We start from the raw sequence: 20114 nt of genomic DNA, 5'->3' as shown, positions 1-20114 counted from the left end.
GAATCATTTGTGAAAGCCGTTGAGTAAAGTATGCGTTTGATGCGACGGGGAAATTAATTTGATTAAACGCTATCTAATGTGTTGAGTAACAGCTGTAAACAGAGTAGTTCTCCCAGGGGAAAACCGTTATACCTTATCATACACTTATACATAGATTCTTGTTGTTTTTTGTTTTGTTTTGCTTTATTACAAAATTATTCTTATTATAATGTTTTATTATGTTAGATTTTCATTATCATTAGAAGACGATGACAGGGTCGAGTTGTTTGTCTTCATAAAAAGCATGCATGTTTCCATTCCCCTCCTCTTCATATCAGTGTGATTTCAATTCCCTGATGGAAATGATTCAGTCAGTTGGTGCTCCTGCTCCTCCTCCTCCTCCTCCTCCTCCTCCTCCATTCTCACTCTTCTCCTCAGTTACCTTTGGGATGTAAGGCTTACAAAGAAATAGGTGTCCTTTGTTGCATCGGCTCTTGTCTCATTGTGAGTTCACTTCAAAGTCTGTTTCTCACCCTTTTGAAGAATTCATCTTGCAACCAAAATGGTGTTTTTTTGATACCTGAAAAGGAACATTAATAGATATATATTGTGTTGTTACGCTCATTCCTTGCCAACTCCCCGGTCAGTTTGTAATAAGAAGTCTCTTGACAGCCAGGAACTCAGTTGGTTGCCATGGAAGCAGGTGGCCCCTCCTTCTCCTCTAGTGTCTGGATGAGGCCGGAGGTGACATCGGAGGCCTTCCGCTCTGTGATTGGTTCTGCCGGTGGTTGCCCCGGACTACTGCCACCAGAGGCATCCCCTTGTTGCGTGGGCGGAGTCAACCTGGCCGACTCTGGCTCCAAGCACAGTGTCACCTCTTCTTCCTGATCAGGGCAGACACATAAGATTCAGTCGACTTAGATCAAACATAGAAGCTGTTTTCTGCTTGTGGGCTGGTTTCCAATATGACCATTAGCTTTGACCTTGAAGAACACAGTTGTAAAAATCTCACAGGGTCTTTTTTGAAGCTTTTTCTGGAGTTCTTCTCAACAGACTTTAAGTGCTGAAATGTGACTTGACAAAACAGATCTTGTGGACAGTTTGTTTTGGCAACTTCTCTTTTCAAGTTAAACATGTATTAAAATAATTTGTGGTCCATGATATTCAGTATTTAGTGACTGTTACTGTTTCTTCCTTGTTTTTCGTCAAGCAGGAACAGGTTTAAAACTTCAAAGGTCTCTGAGTCAGCTGCTGAAGATCAATCCAAAGATACTTTACATCGTGAAGTGCATTGGCTTTTGATCATTTTGGGATTTAAAAGACTCACCGGTCTCAAGTTTCAAACACTGGGTATCCAGTGAAACTTCCATGCAGACCTTCAGCTCTTTCTCTTTCACCACTTTTACATAATTTAACCCAAAAAGTAAATGCAAACAATAGGACTGGACAATCTGCAGTTTCTCAGCTTTCCCCTGATGACTTGATTATAAAATCACAAAATGCTTATTTAATGCTGAGGCTAAAAATAATAAAACCTTTTTTATTTTTTTTTAATTATCATTTAATCTTGTCATTCATTTATTTAAAATAAACTGCAAATGTCCCCACTGTGGGATAAATGTAAGTATTATCTTACCTTATATTATCTTAAATCAAAGAGAAACTGCAAGTCAATAACAAAAGCATCAGTATTTTTGTCTGTTGATAAATGCCCATACTTGATGATTGAACATCAATCTTTACAACTTATAGAAGCTTGCAAAATAAGAAATATGAATGATACATGAGTTGGAGTTACTGGGATAAACCCCCCAGTATGAGCTTTTACAGTGCTCTCTCAGCAAGTCAAATATGAAATATTAATCACTGATGAGATAATGTTATGTAATGTTCACCGCACCTTGACCTCCTCTTCCTGCTGCTCCAGTAACGGGGAGTGTTCTGTTCCCACCATCTCGTCTCCAGGGGGAACGCAGAGGCTCGGCTCCACCACCGCCGCCACGCCCATGTAGCCGCCACCTTCCACCGGATAGGCCTCCATTTGTCCCGTGTTCCACAGATCAACCAGTGGAGGGTGGACAGAATGAACCAGGCTGTGGATGGTGCTGTTGGGGGTTGCTTGCAAAGACTGGCTGGCACTGTGAAGCCTGTGCTCCAGAGACTAGAAACACAAGGACGAGACGGCGATCAGAGGGAGCGAGGTGTGAGCAGTGAAGAAAGCACAGATCTGTAACTTGTTTGTAACCAGCTATCCATCCATCTTTGATGACATGCTGAAATGTCAGAGGTGGCACGGTGTCATGCAGCTTCAAAGCCGCGTCAAAATACACAAGAAAACAGTTCAATAAGACTGTCCAGTTTACAGTGAACACTACGCTACTTGCTGACAATCATTCCTTTATGCACAGGAGTAGATAAGCTGCTCTTTATTCTTCACACATCGAGGCTTATCGCTTTAAATCAGCTGCAGTTTTCATTTCAAAGCTAAAACATATGTACATAAACTGAGCTCCTACACAGACAAAGGTGTTAATTTAGTGTGTCATTTATGAGCAGTTAGTAGTTTTGCTCTTGAAATAAACTGCTGTAAATTGATTAAAAAATAAATAAATTCATGCCCGATCAGACATAACATTATGACCACTGACAGGAGAAGTAAATAAGTATGTTTTGAAGGCACAAGGGAGACCGACACAATATTGGAAAGGTGCGGTGGTCATAATGTTATGCCTGATTGGTGTTTGCTGACAAGACACACACAAAATATCCATTGTACAGAACACAATAAGATTTTTCTAAACATTAGATATACAGATCTGCAAGTGGAACTTTTAAATACAGTGAATGTACAATGCTATTGATATATACAACTGTACACTGTACATAAAAACTGAAAATATTTATATGCCCAGAAACATTATTTTATTAATGTTAAAAACTGGATGAATTTTTGGGACGAAATTATTTGCAATTAATTACCAAGAGCGGCAATAGTACTTTGACAAAATGGTTTTTCAGGAAAGAGTGATGAGTCTGCTGGTGTTCAAACTATACCCTGTTGAGTCATCACTCTTATCTGAAAGTGTCTTCTAAAATAATAAAAAACTCAACCTCCTGATTCCCGGCGGCTCCTCAGGTGCTCTGAGTTTATTATAGAGCAGCACTAAATCTCGGCTACTTATAGCATCTCATTGTGCTTGAACTTGTGTGTTCATCCTGGCAGAGGCAGACTGTGGCTGCTCATGCTCCCAGTAAATCACCTGTTGTTGCTGATACTGCAGGAGCTGCTGTTGCTGGTAGTGCTGGATCTGTTGGATCTGCTGCAGCTGCTGTAGCTGACTCTGCTGTTGGAGGCTGAACTGCTGTTGCTGCTGCTGCTGCTGCTGAGACAGGAAGTGAGCTGCCGCCTGGCCGTCGTACCCGTCGGTCCCCATAACGTAGGAGCCAGCAGGGGGAGATGCCACGCCGGAGGGATCGTTGCTGATCGGCTCCCAGGCATCAGAAGAGGAGAGGCAGTAGTGGCCCTGTGAGACGTATGTGTGAGGCCACACCTCCGCTGAGGAGTGGTGCAATATCTGATCTGGAAAAAATGAGACATGCAGCAGCTGCTACTAGTGCTCTTCAGGCTGAGTGAACAGGTGCAGGAACACTGTGTGGTTTGGTCACGATTCAGCACAAAAACTGACTAAACCCTCCAGATACAATGAAAAAAAAAAAAACGTCTTAACGTCAGGCTGCGGATTGTTCTATCTAAATTTAGACTATATATTATATATATATAATAATAATATAATTATTTGTTGGTCAAATAAAACCAGTCTGGTTTGAGGGAGATCTGGATCCAAACCCAAAGCAGAAATGTCTCCACGTCAGCTGAATAGGTGTTCTGATCAACACTGAACAGTTTGAACACTGGCACACCTTACCACAGTTGAGTCATCACTCCTGTCAAATTGTATAATGCAGACACTGCTTTGATTTCACGCAGTTTTTCTTTGTTTCTTTGTTTCTTTCCAGAAAGGGGAAAAGATTTGGGCCCAAAGGTAAACACAGTGGATTATTTCCACCCTGTGCTAAGAGTTAATTTGACTTAAAAATCATGGGATAATTTGATGCAAATCCATTAAGGAAAGACGGTTATACTACACCAACTCATCATTATTGTCTGCACCTGGAACTTCATGAATAGAAGGAAGAAAGCAGTTCCTGTGAAATAAATAATAAATCCTAACATTTGGAGAGAGGAGACAAGACAATACTAATACTGCAAACTATTTCTGAGCTTTCCCTCCATGTAATTATTGCTTCTGGACTTACCTCGACTGGTGATGCTCTCCTGGTTGACCTCACTCAGGTGGGCCACGCTGCCCTGGTTAGAACCTGACCGCGGACTCTCACCATCCATCGACGTCCACGCCATTAGCGTTGCCTCTGAGATAGCAAACTGCTGCAGGATACCTGAGATCAGAATTCAAAAATCAAGTCAGGACCATGTTGTTAAATCTTACACAGCATTAATTAGGCTGAATATGTGGCAAGTCTTGCTGATGGCAGTTAACAGTCAACTCTGTGGCGTGCCTGCCCTCGTCTGTGCATTCGTTCCCAACCTGCAGCGAAACGAGCCTCCTTCTCTCCATCACTGAGGTCACTGTAGGCGTCGTTCTCCAGCCGCCGCTCTTTTTCCCGTTCCTGGGTGGTGATGCGGGCCTGGGGGATGCCACCCGGACCCACCGTCTGCATGCCCCAATTTTGCCATTCAATCATGTGAGCGACTCGACCTTGGGCCATGGCTGTGGGCTTTGTCACTCTTTCCTTCATAGTGCGGGAGACTCCTGGTACGGGAGCAAGACCAGAGGAAGGGAATATGTATTATTATCAAGTCTGCATTCAAGTCTGTTGTCATGGATGCTGTGATACCCTGTGAAAGTATGGATATACTGAAGGGTTAGACTGATAAACTGGTATGGAGAGGCTCTAATTAGATAGTCAGTGTGGCGATTTTCTTCCTATCATTTTTAAATAAATTAGGTTTGATGTTAAGAATAAAACTCTGAGGAAATGACTTGATATGATGATATTTTAAAATTGTCATCAACCTCAGCAAAGACAAACATTATCAGTCTAATCCGACCAGTCGAATGCCTGAGTTTAATGAGCGTCTTCATGAGCATGGATTTTCAGATTGGCTAAATGACAAGGGTTGTGGAGGTGAAATTCACATGTTTAATTAGACTATAAGCCATCACCTGTTCGCAGTACACGGAGGAGAGGGGGCGACGGATGAGTCTTGTCTGACAAAGGTGCATTATGGGATGGAGCAGGTTAATTGGGGTGAGTTGGCAGTGTGGAATGAGTAATGAGAGGATGGCTTGTTGACATGATGGCTTTCTCACACTTGTGCTAAGCTGTGCTGTGTAAGCAGAAAACTCTTCCCTTGCTCTCTGACTGGAAAATTGCTTAAACTTAAAGACTGCTGAAAGTTTAAAAAAAAAAAAGAAAAGAAAAGAAATGCATCTCCCGCTACCACGCTAGCCCGTGTCTGCGTGACGGCTCCATTGTTCACGTGACCGACACATGATGACACATGCTGCAAATCCCTGGTTGACTCTCTCTGATGGTGGCGCATGGAGATGAGATTTATGAATAAATTATAGGACAAATCAGTACCACACCACACCGTAGAGCAGCTGCACTTCATTACACTGTACTGCAATACATGTCGTTGCACTCAAATAAACTGCACTGCACGAAACAGCTGGGTGAAACCAAAAACACTACAGGAAAGCACTCCACTACACTGGACTCAACTCTGTTGAACAAGGCACTTTACACCGTTAAAAACATCCATACCAATAATTCAAGACACCACAATTTCACAACCACTTCACAAGAAAACTACACTTCCCGCTCACCACTCACCTTTCTTTAGAGTAACAAGCTGTATGGTGATGCGCTGTGTGTGTGTCGTGTTTTTCAAGCTGGATTCATCCCATCAATGACCCAGGGGGAGCCATTGACGACTGTTACAACAGTGTGGAGAGGGAGTGATGCAGGGGAACCCGTTTCGGGTACCATGCTGACTCCAGCACCCGCTGAGGGCGGAGCCAACATGGGGTCGTTTACCAGTTACAGCACAGACACACACCTGACACACCTGACAGAGAAGACTTAGCCAGAGCTCCGATGCCATAGGCGTTTGAGTTCCTCTTGAGTCGGGGCAGGATTGATGTGGTGTCTTCCATAGACAGCTGGAGGGAGAGAAGAGAGAGGAATGGAAGAGGGGGGAAAAGCATGGAGAAATGGGAGGCATGGTGGATGGTGTGACAGCGCACACAACGATATCGAGACAGTGTGTGTTAAAGAGGGGTGAGTGGAGAGGAGAAGTGATGGAAAATGCTGAGATTAATACAAAATACAAAATCTGCATTACCCAAAATCTTGTTGCAAAGTGCTTTTGAAACTCTTTACCAGCAAGTGTTCCTGACTGTGCTCACTACTGTGCACCATTATGATAAACTGCAAGATCGACTGTAAAGCTGAGGAGGTGTGGTGGGGCGTGGTGAGGGGTTAATAGCTAAAGGGTGGTTTGAATCAAAACAGGCGAAAGAAACAAATAGGTAAGGAAAGAAATGTAGTAGATGAAGGAATGATGCCACGACACTTACATTGATTCCTTCCCATGAAAATTCTGAACGTCCATGCTGAGGAAGAGAAATAGGAGGAGAGAGGGATGGGGAAAGAAAGAGTAAGAGAGTGACAGGACAGAAAGAACATTGACATGCAGCGGGAGGGGAGGGACAGAGGGTTGATTGCACATCAGACATGCGGAGGAAGAAATTAAGAGAAGGGAAAGGAAAAGAAGAGAGCGAGGAATTTCCAGGAACGAGGACAGGCAACAGTCAAGGACCAGAATGAGAGGGAGAAGGGGGGGGGATTAGACAGGGATCAGTTTATATTTGCTTAGTTATGTATAGCAGAGTGAATATGCTACGGATGATTGAGCTTCCGCTTCGGTTGCATGTGCTGCCAAAAACACTGAAAGCCAGCGGAGAATTGTGCGTGAGGGAAAGAGACATCAGTACTGCGTTGAACGGTATCTGATGCCGCAGACAGACATGGGGCCGAGGCTAAGAGCGTGTGTTTACGCGTGTGTTGGCTGGGGGAGGTGGGGGGGTGGCGAAGTGAAGGCAGATGCTGAGGACGAAGCAGATAAGCAGCAGCTTCTGTCACATCGATTCTCTCAATCAGCTGGACTGACATGGAAGTAGACTGGGGACGCTGGTAGGAGAATTATATTCACAGTCCTGCTGATAAATATCTACCACTGGATATTTGTTGCACATATTTACACTAAAATGTTTATTTTGTTCCTCTTATGTTGTCACAAAGCCACAATCGTGTCTGCATTTTTACATATGCAGATCTATTTGATCATCTGAAATGTGAACTATCGTGGTCCCTGCAGTACTCATATTCTTTACTTCAAGGAATATCTTGACACTTTGGGAAATATGCATCCTTTTGTTGCTTCAGTGACACCACCCTCCTTTCTGTGCAGTTAATATAAAGTCAGCAGCCTGATTCATTTCTGTAACATAAAGTCGAGAAACATCCAAAACAACTCAAATGAAAAATACGCCAGTGCCTCTAAAACACTCTGATTAATACGCCTGTTTTATTGCACAAATCTTCATTATTAGCTTCATTATTAGCTTCATTATTATCGTTAGTTTGAGTATTCAGAGGAACCAGCAGAAACTCGAGGACGATTCTGTATGTGCCAAGAAACGAGTCTGGCACAAGCTGGTTCCCAAAAGTACAGAATAAACCAAAAAAAAAGACGTGATGTGTTACTTGTTCAACTTTAAAGGGGCACATAGGGTCTTTGGAGCCTGCCTGTAGATTCATATGTAGCATATAGACGTGAAAACAGCGTCAATCTCCCCATGCTGCACTCAGTAAAATACAGACAAAGTGTTTTACTTCAAAATTAGTTCAGTATTTCTAGAGTGTTGTTGCACTGCTGAACTGTATGTATTTGCTTGGGTAATTTAATCTTTAATGAACATTTTTATAGAATATATATTTAGTGTACAATGACAATCTGCAAAGAACCTAAAGCCATAATATAACTAAAGTGGTATAAAATTATTATGGAAGAAAAGTGCATTGGGGACATTAATTGTAAGAATCTAAATTCTGTACTAAAAAGTACAATCACACTACCTGAGGAGATGTACTTCCTTAATTAACCCTACTGGTTTTACAAGCGCAGCTAATTTATTGCAGGGTGACATTAGTGAGATACTGTGAGAGTGATTACCAGGGTAGTGTTCACTACTTCTATCAGCTACACGGAGCATGTATCCAGATACCCCGTGTTAATCAATATCAGCCTCTTCCTGTTCTTTTCTTCACTTCTTTCTTTCTTGTAATTCTATTCGTTGCTCCCACTTCCTCCCCACACTGGCTGACTCTCTTTCTTTTCTTCATCACCTCGCTTCCCAGGAGTGGGCGTGATGAGAGATTTAACACTTGAGTGGTAGAGCTCGGGCCCCTGAAGAGGCTTTTCCTGTGTTCTTTGCCAGTAACCCTGACGATGTGTGTGTGTGTGTGTGTGTGTGTGTTTTTATCCTTCTTTCTGCAGGACCGAAGGGCATTCTGGGGCACAATGCATAAATAAATAATGCAATCAGTCCACAGTGCATTTGGTGGAAAAGTAGAGTTCTCTACACTTTAGTCCAAAATGGCTCATTCTCCTGTGTCCTGTCTCAGAGGGATCCGAGGAGAGGAGAGGAGAGGAGAGGAGAGGAGAGGAGGATATACAGTAATAATGATGTGTAAGAAGTTGGAGAAAGATGGATAGTGATGCCTCTGCAGCTGAGCTTTGAATAAGCACCGATTCTGTCAGATGGATAACAAGCAACAGACGTCCTAGCAACAGCAATAAGCCAAACTAGCGACTGTTCAGACTTCCAGCTACGCCGCCCCGTCCCGGGGCGGGGAGGTGTGGTGGAAGCTGAGCGACTGACACGGACATGACGTGAGCTACTCCACTAATCTATTAGCAAAAGCACCGGCACCGTGAGCTACAGAGAGCTAGTGGGGTGAGCTGCTGTAGTTCATCGTGGAGCTGCCCATGAAACTGCTTTTAGGTCAGCGGCCATGTTGGTTCCTCAGGTGGAGGGGCAACGGTCCACTGTCAGAGGAAGTCAACAAGACGGGTGAGCCAGAAGCATCGCTGAAGACTTACTTGCTCCCCATCCTTTTGGACTGGCACGCCATCTGCCGCTGAGAGCATGGTAAAGAAAAAGACAGACAAACAGAGAGAGAGAGAGAGAGGGAAGAGAGAGAGAGGGAACATTAATTTTCTAGGACATAACTGATTCAACGAAATATTTACTAATCTACCTTCCATAAAACTGAGGTCGAAATCTAAAAAGGATGCAGAACATCTCTCATAAACTTGAAAAATCTATAGTTAAAAACAAGGCTTCTGCATAATAAATGTAGTTTCAAACACATGCACAGAAATTTCACATAATCCATATGGAGCCCATCAGCATTGTCCGTATTTGATGTTGACTCTGTTCCAGCAGTCGTCATAAATGTATACATTAGGATCTTATTCCCTTTCTCTAAACATATCGCCCTGGTTCATTTGGCTCTTTCTTGCCCTTTTTAAGATGTCATTGAAACCCACCACCTCCCCACCACCGGCATTATTCCTTGGATGTCCATGCAGATTCAGCTGAGAGTTTCTGTGAACCACCTGCTGCTTTTAATTCACTACCAGCAGCGCCCAGACCAGTGGTGGAAAGAAAATTTAATTCAATGCTATGTTCATGTGGAATTTAAAGGTATTTTCATTTTCCGCCATTTTATACTTCTAGCCTCTACATGTTCCCTAAAGGGAATATTTATGCATTTCTCCACTGACATTTGTAGTTTAAGTGCATTTTGCTATTTAAGTACATTCTATTTAATAGGATTTTATTTTGATTTTACTCTGATGCCATCAACCCACTGTACATCTGCTATTAAGACTAACTTACAGATCATGCACAAAGCCATCCACCCTGCATACTGTAGGTGGTACTCATCTGAAATACAGGCTCTCAGTTGGATAAATGAACCTTATTATCCCTCCTGTCCAAATCCTAATTAAAACATTGGTTTAATTAGAGAGTCTGTACTGGTAATGGAGTTTAAACAGGGCTTCAGTCTCTAGGTGCTCCTCTGTATCAGAGGGTCTATGCTCTGTGTGTGCAACTCTCAGGGGGGCTCACTCCCCTATCTGTGTGTGTGTGTGTGTGTGTGTGTTTGCATGTGTGTCGCGTTTCTCACAGCCGCATTTGGCAATCACAAGCGATTCCTCGGAAGCTTTGAGAAACACAGAGATTTGTTGGCTCTCTGGATGTCCAGTGATGTCTGTGACCCACTGACCCAGTGATTCAGAAACATCAGCTCCACTCTGTCTCTGCTGGGCTCTCAGATATTACCCTTCCCTCTGAACTCTATCCAGTCACACCAGATCTCTGCAAGGGCAGGAGACGAGGGACGGGTTTCATGCCAGAAATTAGCCCCCTTCACACATGCAGGGAAAGGTGTGTGTAATCTGTACTGTGACACAGTATTCACGCCTCAGATGTTTGCATTTTAGCGGTCTTTTGGTGAAAAGGCTGCATGAGTATTGCTGCATCATCAGTCTGTGATCGTATGATGCATGTGAGGTGTTACTTCCAGGAGAGATTTATGTGCTATGAGTGGTTTATTTTCCCGTTTTGTCCGACCCAGTTTTTTCTCACTCCACTTTGTGTAAATCTCCTAAAGTTAGTGTTCTTTTTCTTTCCTTTAAAACCTCCAGACATCGCCACAGAAAGCACATGAAGTTACTATATATACAGTATATAAATAGCACTTTACAGTAGTTACAGGACATTACCAGGGTAAATATACTTTACCAGAGACACTGGTTTATGAGTCAGATTACAAGGAGTGCAGCACAATCTGTGACCTTGATGGTAAAGGCTTTGACCTTTACTTGGGTGTAAAAGTATTTTTATGTTTTGTTATTTAACACTAGAAGTCCCAGCATTTTTTGCTCTACCTATAAAACCCAGAGGGCAGCCGATCGGCTGGAAGGCTTTTAGCTAATATCCTAATCACCTGTGAACCCTCCTTTAGTTATGTAAACGAGGCAATCACTGGGGCACCACAGGAGGGGACATGCTGAGCCACTTCAAGGAAACCCGTGGGGAGGGGAGGGGGAGTGGGCCCAGAGAGCTTATGGGGGACGGGGTAAGCACACAGAGCAGTGTTCACTTCTAACCTGGCAACACCTTGAGACAGAAACTGGTTCATCCCAAAGACAAAACACCTTGACATAAAATGGGGGAGGGGGGGAATCAGAGAGGAGCAGGATTGCTGGGGGTTTGGAGGCCAGAGTGTGTGGGGGAGGGAGGCACACCTGAGGGCTGTGAACTCATTTGCTCTGTCCGGGCTGCTAGTGACTGTCTGTCTTTCACCAGTTTCACCAGGTGGCAGCCTGGGCAGAACAAATGAGCTGAATCAAAATGTAATATATGTAGAAGGATGTAGAAGTCATCAGGACCCTACAACACTGGGCTTCCAACATCCCCACCAGACACATAGGAAAAGTAAAAGAACAGAACCACATCAAAAAAGCACTCAAAATCTGTGGTTATCCCAACTGGGCCTTCATGATATTTACACATATTTACAAATAATAATAAAAAAAAATGCATTATCAGGATACAGTGTTAGAGAGTGGAAGTGAGTGAGACTTAGACTTAGAACTTAGACTTAAAACTTTATTGATCCCTTTGGGGTGACTCCCTCAAGGAAATTTGAGTTTTCTGCAGCAGCAAGCACACAGAGCAGTTTGCAGACAAACAACAGCAGTGGTTTGCAAATAGTTATAGAAAAAGTGATTGAATAATAAAATGGTGAACATTAAATAATGAACGGTGAACTTCCTTTGAGTGGGATTAAAATAAGCTGTAGTAAAACTCTAGTAGGGAAAAATAAACAGTAAGTAACAGTGAGTGAGGTGAGTACATTTCAATAATCACGCACAATGCTGGCACTGCCAAGCCATCTCCTTTCTGCATGCCTCCCGGTGCATGCTTGATAGAGCACATATGCATTCAGTGCTGCCATATCAATCATGTTATAGAACACAGCGACTGGCCAGCGCCGTGTTCCTGTGCGGACAGTGTACTCCCGCACCATCTGGTCCATCACATCAACGCCGCACTTTGTGGTGTTGTAAAGGGTGACAGTGTTTGGCTTCCTTTTGGTGGCATTCTCAGTCTGAACCACGCTGTGTATGCTGCTGAGAATGTAGACTGTCTTCTTCCGTTTGGGCGCATACACCATCAGCGTGGCACCAGTGGTTGAAAATACCTGAGTGGTGAATTCATCGCGGTCCCTCTGTCTTGTTGATTGTGGAATTTCTCGCCGAATCCTGTTGACTGTGCCGATAATGGTGGTTTTCCGGCTAAGCAGTCGTTGTGCAAGTGACAGCGATGTAAAGAAATTGTCCGTGGTAACATTTCTGCCCTTGTCCAGGAATGGTTCCATCAGCCTCATAACTACATTCTCGGACAGTCTCTCCCCACTGGGATGACTGGGGTCCTTTCCAAGATATGGGAGGACATTGCAGATGTATTTGGATTTCAAGTCACAAGCCACCCAAAACTTGATCCCAAACTTGTCAGGTTTTGTCGCGAGTCTTTGACGGGAAAAGCTGTTCATCAATGGTGATGTGTCGACCAGGGTTGTAGGATGTGATGCAGTTGGTGACAAACGATCCCCACACACCGGAAATTGCAGCAAACTTATCTGTCTTTGCTCGCTCACTGCGGGTGTCCTTGTCATCAAAGCGTAGGTGTCGCATGATGTCTTGGAAGCGATTTCGGGACATAGTTGCAATGATCTGGGGGTTTCCCAGGTTTGCTGACCAGCAGTCACGCAGTGATGGAACCTTGGTCAGCCCCCGCAAGATGACAATAGCAATAAATGCCATTAGTTCAAGGAGGGCCATGAACCAGTCCACATGCTCCGTTTGCTGTGTGTGTTCAACAGTACAGTCTCGAATGGAACCAAGCATTTCCAGAGTGATAAAACACAGGAAGCTCTGAAGACGACTCAAGATGGACCTCCTGGCCTTAGCCGTTGGCTCTCCATCTGCGTCGTATGGAGATGGAGGGGTGAAATGGAGACTTGTCCCCACCTGTTCTTCACACTACACTGTGCCATCTTTCGCCCGTCTCTGTCCGGTCAGTCCCCACCCGAGCTTACTGTTACTTACTGTTTATTTTTCCCTACTAGAGTTTTACTACAGCTTATTTTAATCCCACTCAAAGGAAGTTCACCGTTCATTATTTAATGTTCACCATTTTATTATTCAATCACTTTTTCTATAACTATTTGCAAACCACTGCTGTTGTTTGTCTGCAAACTGCTCTGCGTGCTTGCTGCTGCAGAAAACTCAAATTTCCCTGAGGGAGTCACCCCAAAGGGATCAATAAAGTTTTAAGTCTAAGTTCTAAGTCTAAGTCTCACTCACTTCCACTCTCTAACACTGTATCCTGATAATGCATTTTTTTATTATTATTTGTAAATATGTGTAAATATCATGAAGGCCCAGTTGGGATAACCACAGATTTTGAGTGCTTTTTTGATGTGGTTCTGTTCTTTTACTTTTCCTATGTGTCTGGTGGGGATGTTGGAAGCCCAGTGTTGTAGGGTCCTGATAACTTCTACATCCTTCTACATATATTACATTTTGATTCAGCTCATTTGTTCTGCCCAGGCTGCCACCTGGTGAAACTGGTGAAAGACAGACAGTCAGTTAGCAGCCCGGACAGAGCAAATGAGTTCACAGCCCTCAGGTGTGCCTCCCTCCCCCACACACTCTGGCCTCCAAACCCCCAGCAATCCTGCTCCTCTCTGATTCCCCCCCTCCCCCATTTTATGTCAAGGTGTTTTGTCTTTGGGATGAACCAGTTTCTGTCTCAAGGTGTTGCCAGGTTAGAAGTGAACACTGCTCTGTGTGCTTACCCCGTCCCCCATAAACTCTCTGGGCCCACTCCCCCTCCCCTCCCCACAAGTTTCCTTGAAGTGGCTCAGCATGTCCCCTCCTGTGGTGCCCCAGTGATTGCCTTCTTTACATAACCAAAGGAGGGTTCACAGGTGATTTAGGATATTAGCTAAAAGCCTTCCAGCCGATCGGCTGCCCTGTGGGTTTTATAGGTAGAAAAGCCAAATGGCTGCTCTCTGGGACTTCTAGTGTTAATTAAACATCTTCTGGACATATTTTCAAGATAACAACACTTGTTAAATTACTGAACAAAACTTCATTCCACTTGCACATAAAAAGACACTCCTTATACAAAAGTAGACACTACTACGCATCTGTCCAGGCCTCATTGGGGAAACTAGTATTAGTATCAGATATTCAGATTTAAGCAATAAAAAAATTATGATCCATAGATGACTTTAGGAACTTATGTTAAGGATAAGACATTTTAAACAGTCATTTATATTATATATATGTGAAAATTCTCTTTGGCTGCACTTTAATTTGAAATACAATATTTAGGAATAAAAAAAAAATTGGTTCAAATGTATTTAATGGCACTGACAGCAGCTGCTAATGCATCTTTTTCTATAAAACTGTGAGGAATGAGTGTGAACAAGGCATTCCTTAAAATAAAGCTGAGAAACTACTGTGCATCAGCTGATGCTTCGACCCAAACTAGACTAAAGAAACCACTCTGCACCCGGGATTTTCGTTTTCGGACACATTTATATTCAAGCGCTACTTTCACAATTAGAAATGAACTTTGTGCGATCTAAGAAGGCTTAGTCAGGCGTGTTTGATTTTCAGGACTGCGGGTGCGACACGGTTGCTTGTCAGTCAGACAGAGAGTTGTCTCGTTTTGCGCCTGGGCGAGTGTCCCAGATTTCTTCCCCATCTGGGTTGAAAATCTGCCCTGCAAACACAAACTATACATGAACATACTGTACATGCGCACCCGCATGCATCTGTCCTCCAGCATTGTATAGTATAAACTATGCCACTCCCTTTCTGCCTCTGATTCTCTTTAGCTACCTCTCTCCTCTCCATCCCTCGGCCTCATTTTGGCCAAAATGCAGTCACTCTCCACACACATGAATCTCATCTGGACTGCAACAGACACATATGTATATAAAGAATACGTATGTGTGTGTATTTTATAATGCACAATCATCACAAAATGTAATCATATAATAATATAGATAATCACAAAATAATGTGACATGTATTTAATGGTTGCACTTAAACTAACTTATGTCAGGGGACATTTTGAACAGGACCCTTAAAACCCTTTCCAAGTAAACCATATATGCATTTTCTTTAATTCATAGTACAAGGGGTGGAGACAGAGGTCTAGACAATCAAGCCCACCAGGGTTCCAAGATGTTTCATTTGTTACTAAAAGTAATTGATTAAATATTATTGTTGTATTATCAACTATCATACTAAGTTTAACTATCATTGGGAAGAGCTTCAGCCTTTACGCAGCAATGGACCAGAAAGTGTGTGTACCACTGTAACTGTGTGCACAGTATGTTATCTAATGTCTGTGAGCTGCAGCCTTACATGAGTTAACATGAAGACACATTGAGCCACAAGGGTCTGTGTGTGTCCATATCATACTGTGATTGGCCAGAGTTGTCTGTAGTTCTCAGAGTATCTCTATAGATGATGGGTCAGTAGTCATTACCCAGCATCTCAGTGGTTTCTTAACCCATGGCGTGCTCTCTATTTCTGTTCTCGGATGCTCCCAGCACAGTAAGCGAATGTGTTATTCTGCTCCTGAGAAGGCAGCCAGGATGCCTCCTTGAGGAATGAGCATCAACAACAGAGCACATGACCAGAGCTCTGAGCCAGCTTTTCTTCCCCTGGCGCTCTCCCTCCTCCCCCGCACATACTGTGGTGCGGCGCTGGATACCCCCCAGCGGTCATAGGGGAGCCGGGCTTGGCTCATCTGAGGGGAAGGAAGGAGGAGCAGTGAAGGAGGGAGGGTGGAGAGACCGAAGAGGAAAAAAAGAGGGAGCAATGCGACCGCGCGTAACCAACAACCAAGGACCTGCAGCGGCTGCACTGTCAACTCCAGCTCTGGCTGCAGCAGCATGACGGCTCCCGCTGAAGTGGGAAGCATTTGAGCGTCATCTGTCTTTTTCGCTCCCAGTGCCCTGCAGCAATAACAGCAGGGAACCAGGGGGCTTGGTGCTTGTTTACCGTGACAGCTGCACTAAGGCTGGTTGCCACGTTGGGGGCACCGTCTTGGATAGCAGCCCTCTTGCAGCAATGTGTGCAGATGCTGGGTTACTGAGCCACAGAGTTCAGCAAGAACACAGCTGAGCACTACAGTCCAGATGGTAGGGAGAGTTTGGTAAGGGAAAGGGAGCTAAATGCAGACACTCTGACATACACTTTCTAAGACACTAAAACACAGCATGAGGTGCTGCCATTAACTTGATGAAATGGCATTCCCAGATTACATGCCCCTGCCTTACACGCCTCATTATTCTGTTTAAGCATCAATATGGCTGCAACATTGCGCAGGTCTCAATCACTGACACATGGTAAATAAGTCAATTGTGCACTGAGTGTGGTAAATAAAATCCTACAGCATGTGTCTTGGCAGAAGTAAGCTGCAGCCTTACATCCTAACTCCCATCATAGCGGCCTGCTAAATATGTAATGAACTTTTAGACCTGAAATGGGGAAAAAAAACGCTGTTATCCAACTCTGTTTCCATGAATGGATGAAGATCTGCAGAGGAGGAAATCAACCAGCAAAGTGTACGTCAGATAGCACTTTGAATGCAAGAAAATCCTACATACAATGCTCTGTGATACTCAAAGGAGATTTCCTGTCTTTGACAACATGGGCTTTTTTTTATCAGCACTGAAGTGCAGTGGTTAAAAGTTACAGATACGACAGACACGATCAGTGCTGTTTACAGACTGCTGCTTAGCACATCTACAAATGCAGATACACACACACATGCACACAGAGATCAAATTGTAGAGATGAAATTTTCTCCTCCGCAGCATTATGTTTCAATTTGATAACTCACTCTGGGGCTGAGTCACATTGTTTACAGAACGCCTGCCATCATGTGCCCACACACAGGCCTCTTATTTCTGATCTGCCAAGCTCAAAAGGATATTTGCAGCCATCCCACTATACATTCTGATCTAACCCGTAACAAGCCGGGCTTGTAACCTGATATTCAATGACAAGGGGAACCGTAATGGAACGCATTAGAGAAATAATAACGAGGCGCTCGCTCATGAATCTGCAGGTAACCCCGGGCCACATGCTACACTGGAGTCCTTGACTATATGAGCGCACTGTTTGAGCGCGCATATGCTGACACACACTCACATAGGTAAGGGGTCATCGGGTCCCACCATGTCTCCGAGATGTTACATCACCGTGTCATTCACCTTGAATGTCTTCCTATCCACAAGGCTTTTCCAGCCTGGACACGAGCCAATCTATCGGCCTCTAGCGTTGCCACATTTTCCAGTTTACAGGCAAACTGGAAAATGTGCGACATGGTGTTGACTGAGTGTGTGTAAGGCATGCTGTAGCGGGGGTGTCTGTTTTTTAAATTCAATGTCAGGGAATCCCTCTCTGTAATGCGGAAGCAAAAACAGCATGATGGAGGAAAGTGTTGCAGTAACTGTGGTGTATATGCTACACTCACTCCCACACACCACATAAATACAGAGCCCTATCCCCCCAAGAGGCAGATGAAAACTGGGGGTCATTCACAGGTCCAAGGAAGAACACACGCATACATGAACGCAGACACTCAAGCTGGGTACTGTTAGATATGTGGCCTGAAAAACTATTTTTGTCATTTAACAAAAAAGGTTAAACTTCTACAGGGAGAGCTTTAACTACATAAAAATAACAGAAAGTTTTAGATAAAAATCAAAAACTACTGCTACAAACACATCTCAGTCAAACCGAATGTAAGGGAGGGCCTCAGTCTGTAGTGTGCACAGACCCACAAACAGTCACACTTGCTCACAAAACTGACTGCTGGAGCCTACTGAATCAGAAAACTGTGTCAGCAGCGGCAACTTACTAAAGCTCACTCAGAGGAAGTGAAGACAGAAAGCTTCAAGTGGAGAACAAACAGGCGAGAGTCGTTATAATGCCCCACATTCATATCTATAATTTCCCCACTGCAGCCTGAACCATGGCAGTTATAGTCACACTGCACACAATGCCCTAAATTATACAGTGATTAATGTTTCCAGCAGTCATAGCTAGTGCAGCCTGGTAAGTGGATACAGGAAAACGCTTCTGTGTAGCTTTTAGCGCAGTTATTACTATCAGCATTATCAACACTACCTCTATAAATCAGATGGTGCTGTAACAGTATGACACTGACACTGTGTCTAGCTGTGAGGCTTTCCGCTGAATGATGCAGTCTTTATCCATGTAGTGCACGCATGCTTGTTCATACGGACTAATAGTTTATAGTTATTCCGTTGTAGATCTCGGTGCATTTCCTCACTGACAAGGTTAAGTAGAATGTGCACCTCCCATCCGCTGCATCCCAAGGCCTTCATCCTCTGAAGGAAGGGGGTGATGGATGGATGCAGACATTTCATCCACTGTACATCACTGTCTGTCTTCACATGACCAGCAACAGCGGTGTTAAAAGCAACGAGGTCCACACATTACCTGCTGTCTCTTACATTGCAGAATACACTAAACAGCACATCAAACTGAGACTTTTGATGCCTAATGAGATGGTTTTAGGTTCTACAGATAATTCAGCCTGAGTTTCTGAAGCCAAAAGTGACCTGGTCTCAACTCTGGCACATAGCGCATGCTAGCTCTCAATTTTACAACTGAGTCTGAAAAGAATCCATCTTTATTTAACTCTTTTCCCCATGGAACGCCTTATAGAACCACCCTTATAGAACATTCTAAGGCTACCCATGGAGGCTACACGGAACTTTCTCTTGTGGCCGTCAAAACCCGTCTTTATTGAAACAAAGGGGCCGTCAAAACCCGTCATTAAGGATTTGCGGGGGGCGTCAAAACCCGTCTTTATGGGGAAAAGAGTTAAGAATAATGCATTTTTTCCCCCTTTTTTCACAAGGTTTTCTTTAAATACATTCAAACTGTCCAATATTGGTGGATTAAGAATAGTGTAAACTAATTATTCCACACCATTAAGGTAAAGTGAGGGGAAATAAAGGCTTTTATTCGTATTTTTGCTACTAACAGTTTCCTGCAGGATACTATGCAGTGTGCTATACCCACCTGCTGGGCACAGACACATTAGAAACTGGATGTTTTTTGCAAAGAATCTGTAGCAGTGTGTGGTACAAACAGATATCAGAGCCTGACCACTGAGCACACTCCCCGATATGATGGGGCTGGAAGAGATAGTGTTACCACAGGGCAGACTGATACATCAGGGCTTCTCCCATGCAGAGACGGATCGAGTCCTGCAGCCCGCTGCCCCTCCTGTTGATCTCCGCTTGGCAGCGTGGACTGCAGTTGAGAAGGCCGATCAATAGCACACGCTGAGGCCATTCTCACCCAGGATAAACACAACCACGCCTCTAGAGTAGTGCTACTGCTGATTCTGCTGCTCATGAGAAACACACAGGCGCACAAGCCGCTTGAAAACACCTGAGAGAGCAGCCTTATTGAATTTTTAGACTTCTGCGAACACTCACATATAAAAACGAGCATCACAATCTGATTAATACGGCCCCATTCCAAAGCTTTCTGTCATCTTCAATCATATTTTTCCCGAGCAGCTGGGCTCACTGAGCTTGAGGCTCTCTCCTGTTTTGACCTCGGTGTTGACAGAGTCTCCCGGTCTCCTCTCCTGCTATGCAATGTGTCAAATACTGTAATCAGGTGGCGGTGTCTGCTGTAACGTTGTTTCTGCTGTGTTCAGTCCACACCTGCCCTCCTAACTGTGTCATGCCGTGCTCTTGTGTTTTTCTGCACGTGCATATTGTGGATATTTTTAAAAAATCCTCTTCGTCAAGAATTTAAATTTGTCTGT

General features: G+C 43.9%; 1 protein-coding gene across 4 annotated transcripts; it reads right to left on the bottom strand.

Annotated features, from left to right (window-relative positions):
- Positions 1 to 462: 462 nt before the first annotated feature.
- fam131bb (family with sequence similarity 131 member Bb) lies at positions 463 to 7046 on the bottom strand (the record flags this gene model as incomplete). Of its 4 annotated transcripts, XM_084556743.1 has the most annotated exons (7): positions 6645 to 7046; positions 6134 to 6227; positions 4587 to 4811; positions 4297 to 4437; positions 3240 to 3559; positions 1880 to 2140; positions 463 to 863 (listed from the first exon to the last, which is right to left on the bottom strand). In XM_084556743.1, exons 1-7 carry the CDS (start codon positions 6801 to 6803, stop codon positions 660 to 662), a joined length of 1404 nt encoding a protein of 467 aa, XP_084412869.1. In that variant the 5' UTR covers positions 6804 to 7046. The 4 variants fall into 4 exon arrangements, with proteins under 4 accessions (XP_084412869.1, XP_084412870.1, XP_084412872.1 ...); XM_084556744.1 differs by having other exon boundaries at positions 6134 to 6740; XM_084556746.1 differs by lacking the exons at positions 6134 to 6227; positions 6645 to 7046 and adding an exon at positions 5899 to 6076.
- Positions 7047 to 20114: the final 13068 nt, after the last annotated feature.

The sequence above is a fragment of the Chelon labrosus genome (assembly GCF_963514085.1).
Source record: "Chelon labrosus genome assembly, chromosome: 12".
NCBI lineage: Eukaryota > Metazoa > Chordata > Actinopteri > Mugiliformes > Mugilidae > Chelon > Chelon labrosus.
This window is presented reverse-complemented; position numbering and strand designations above follow the sequence as displayed.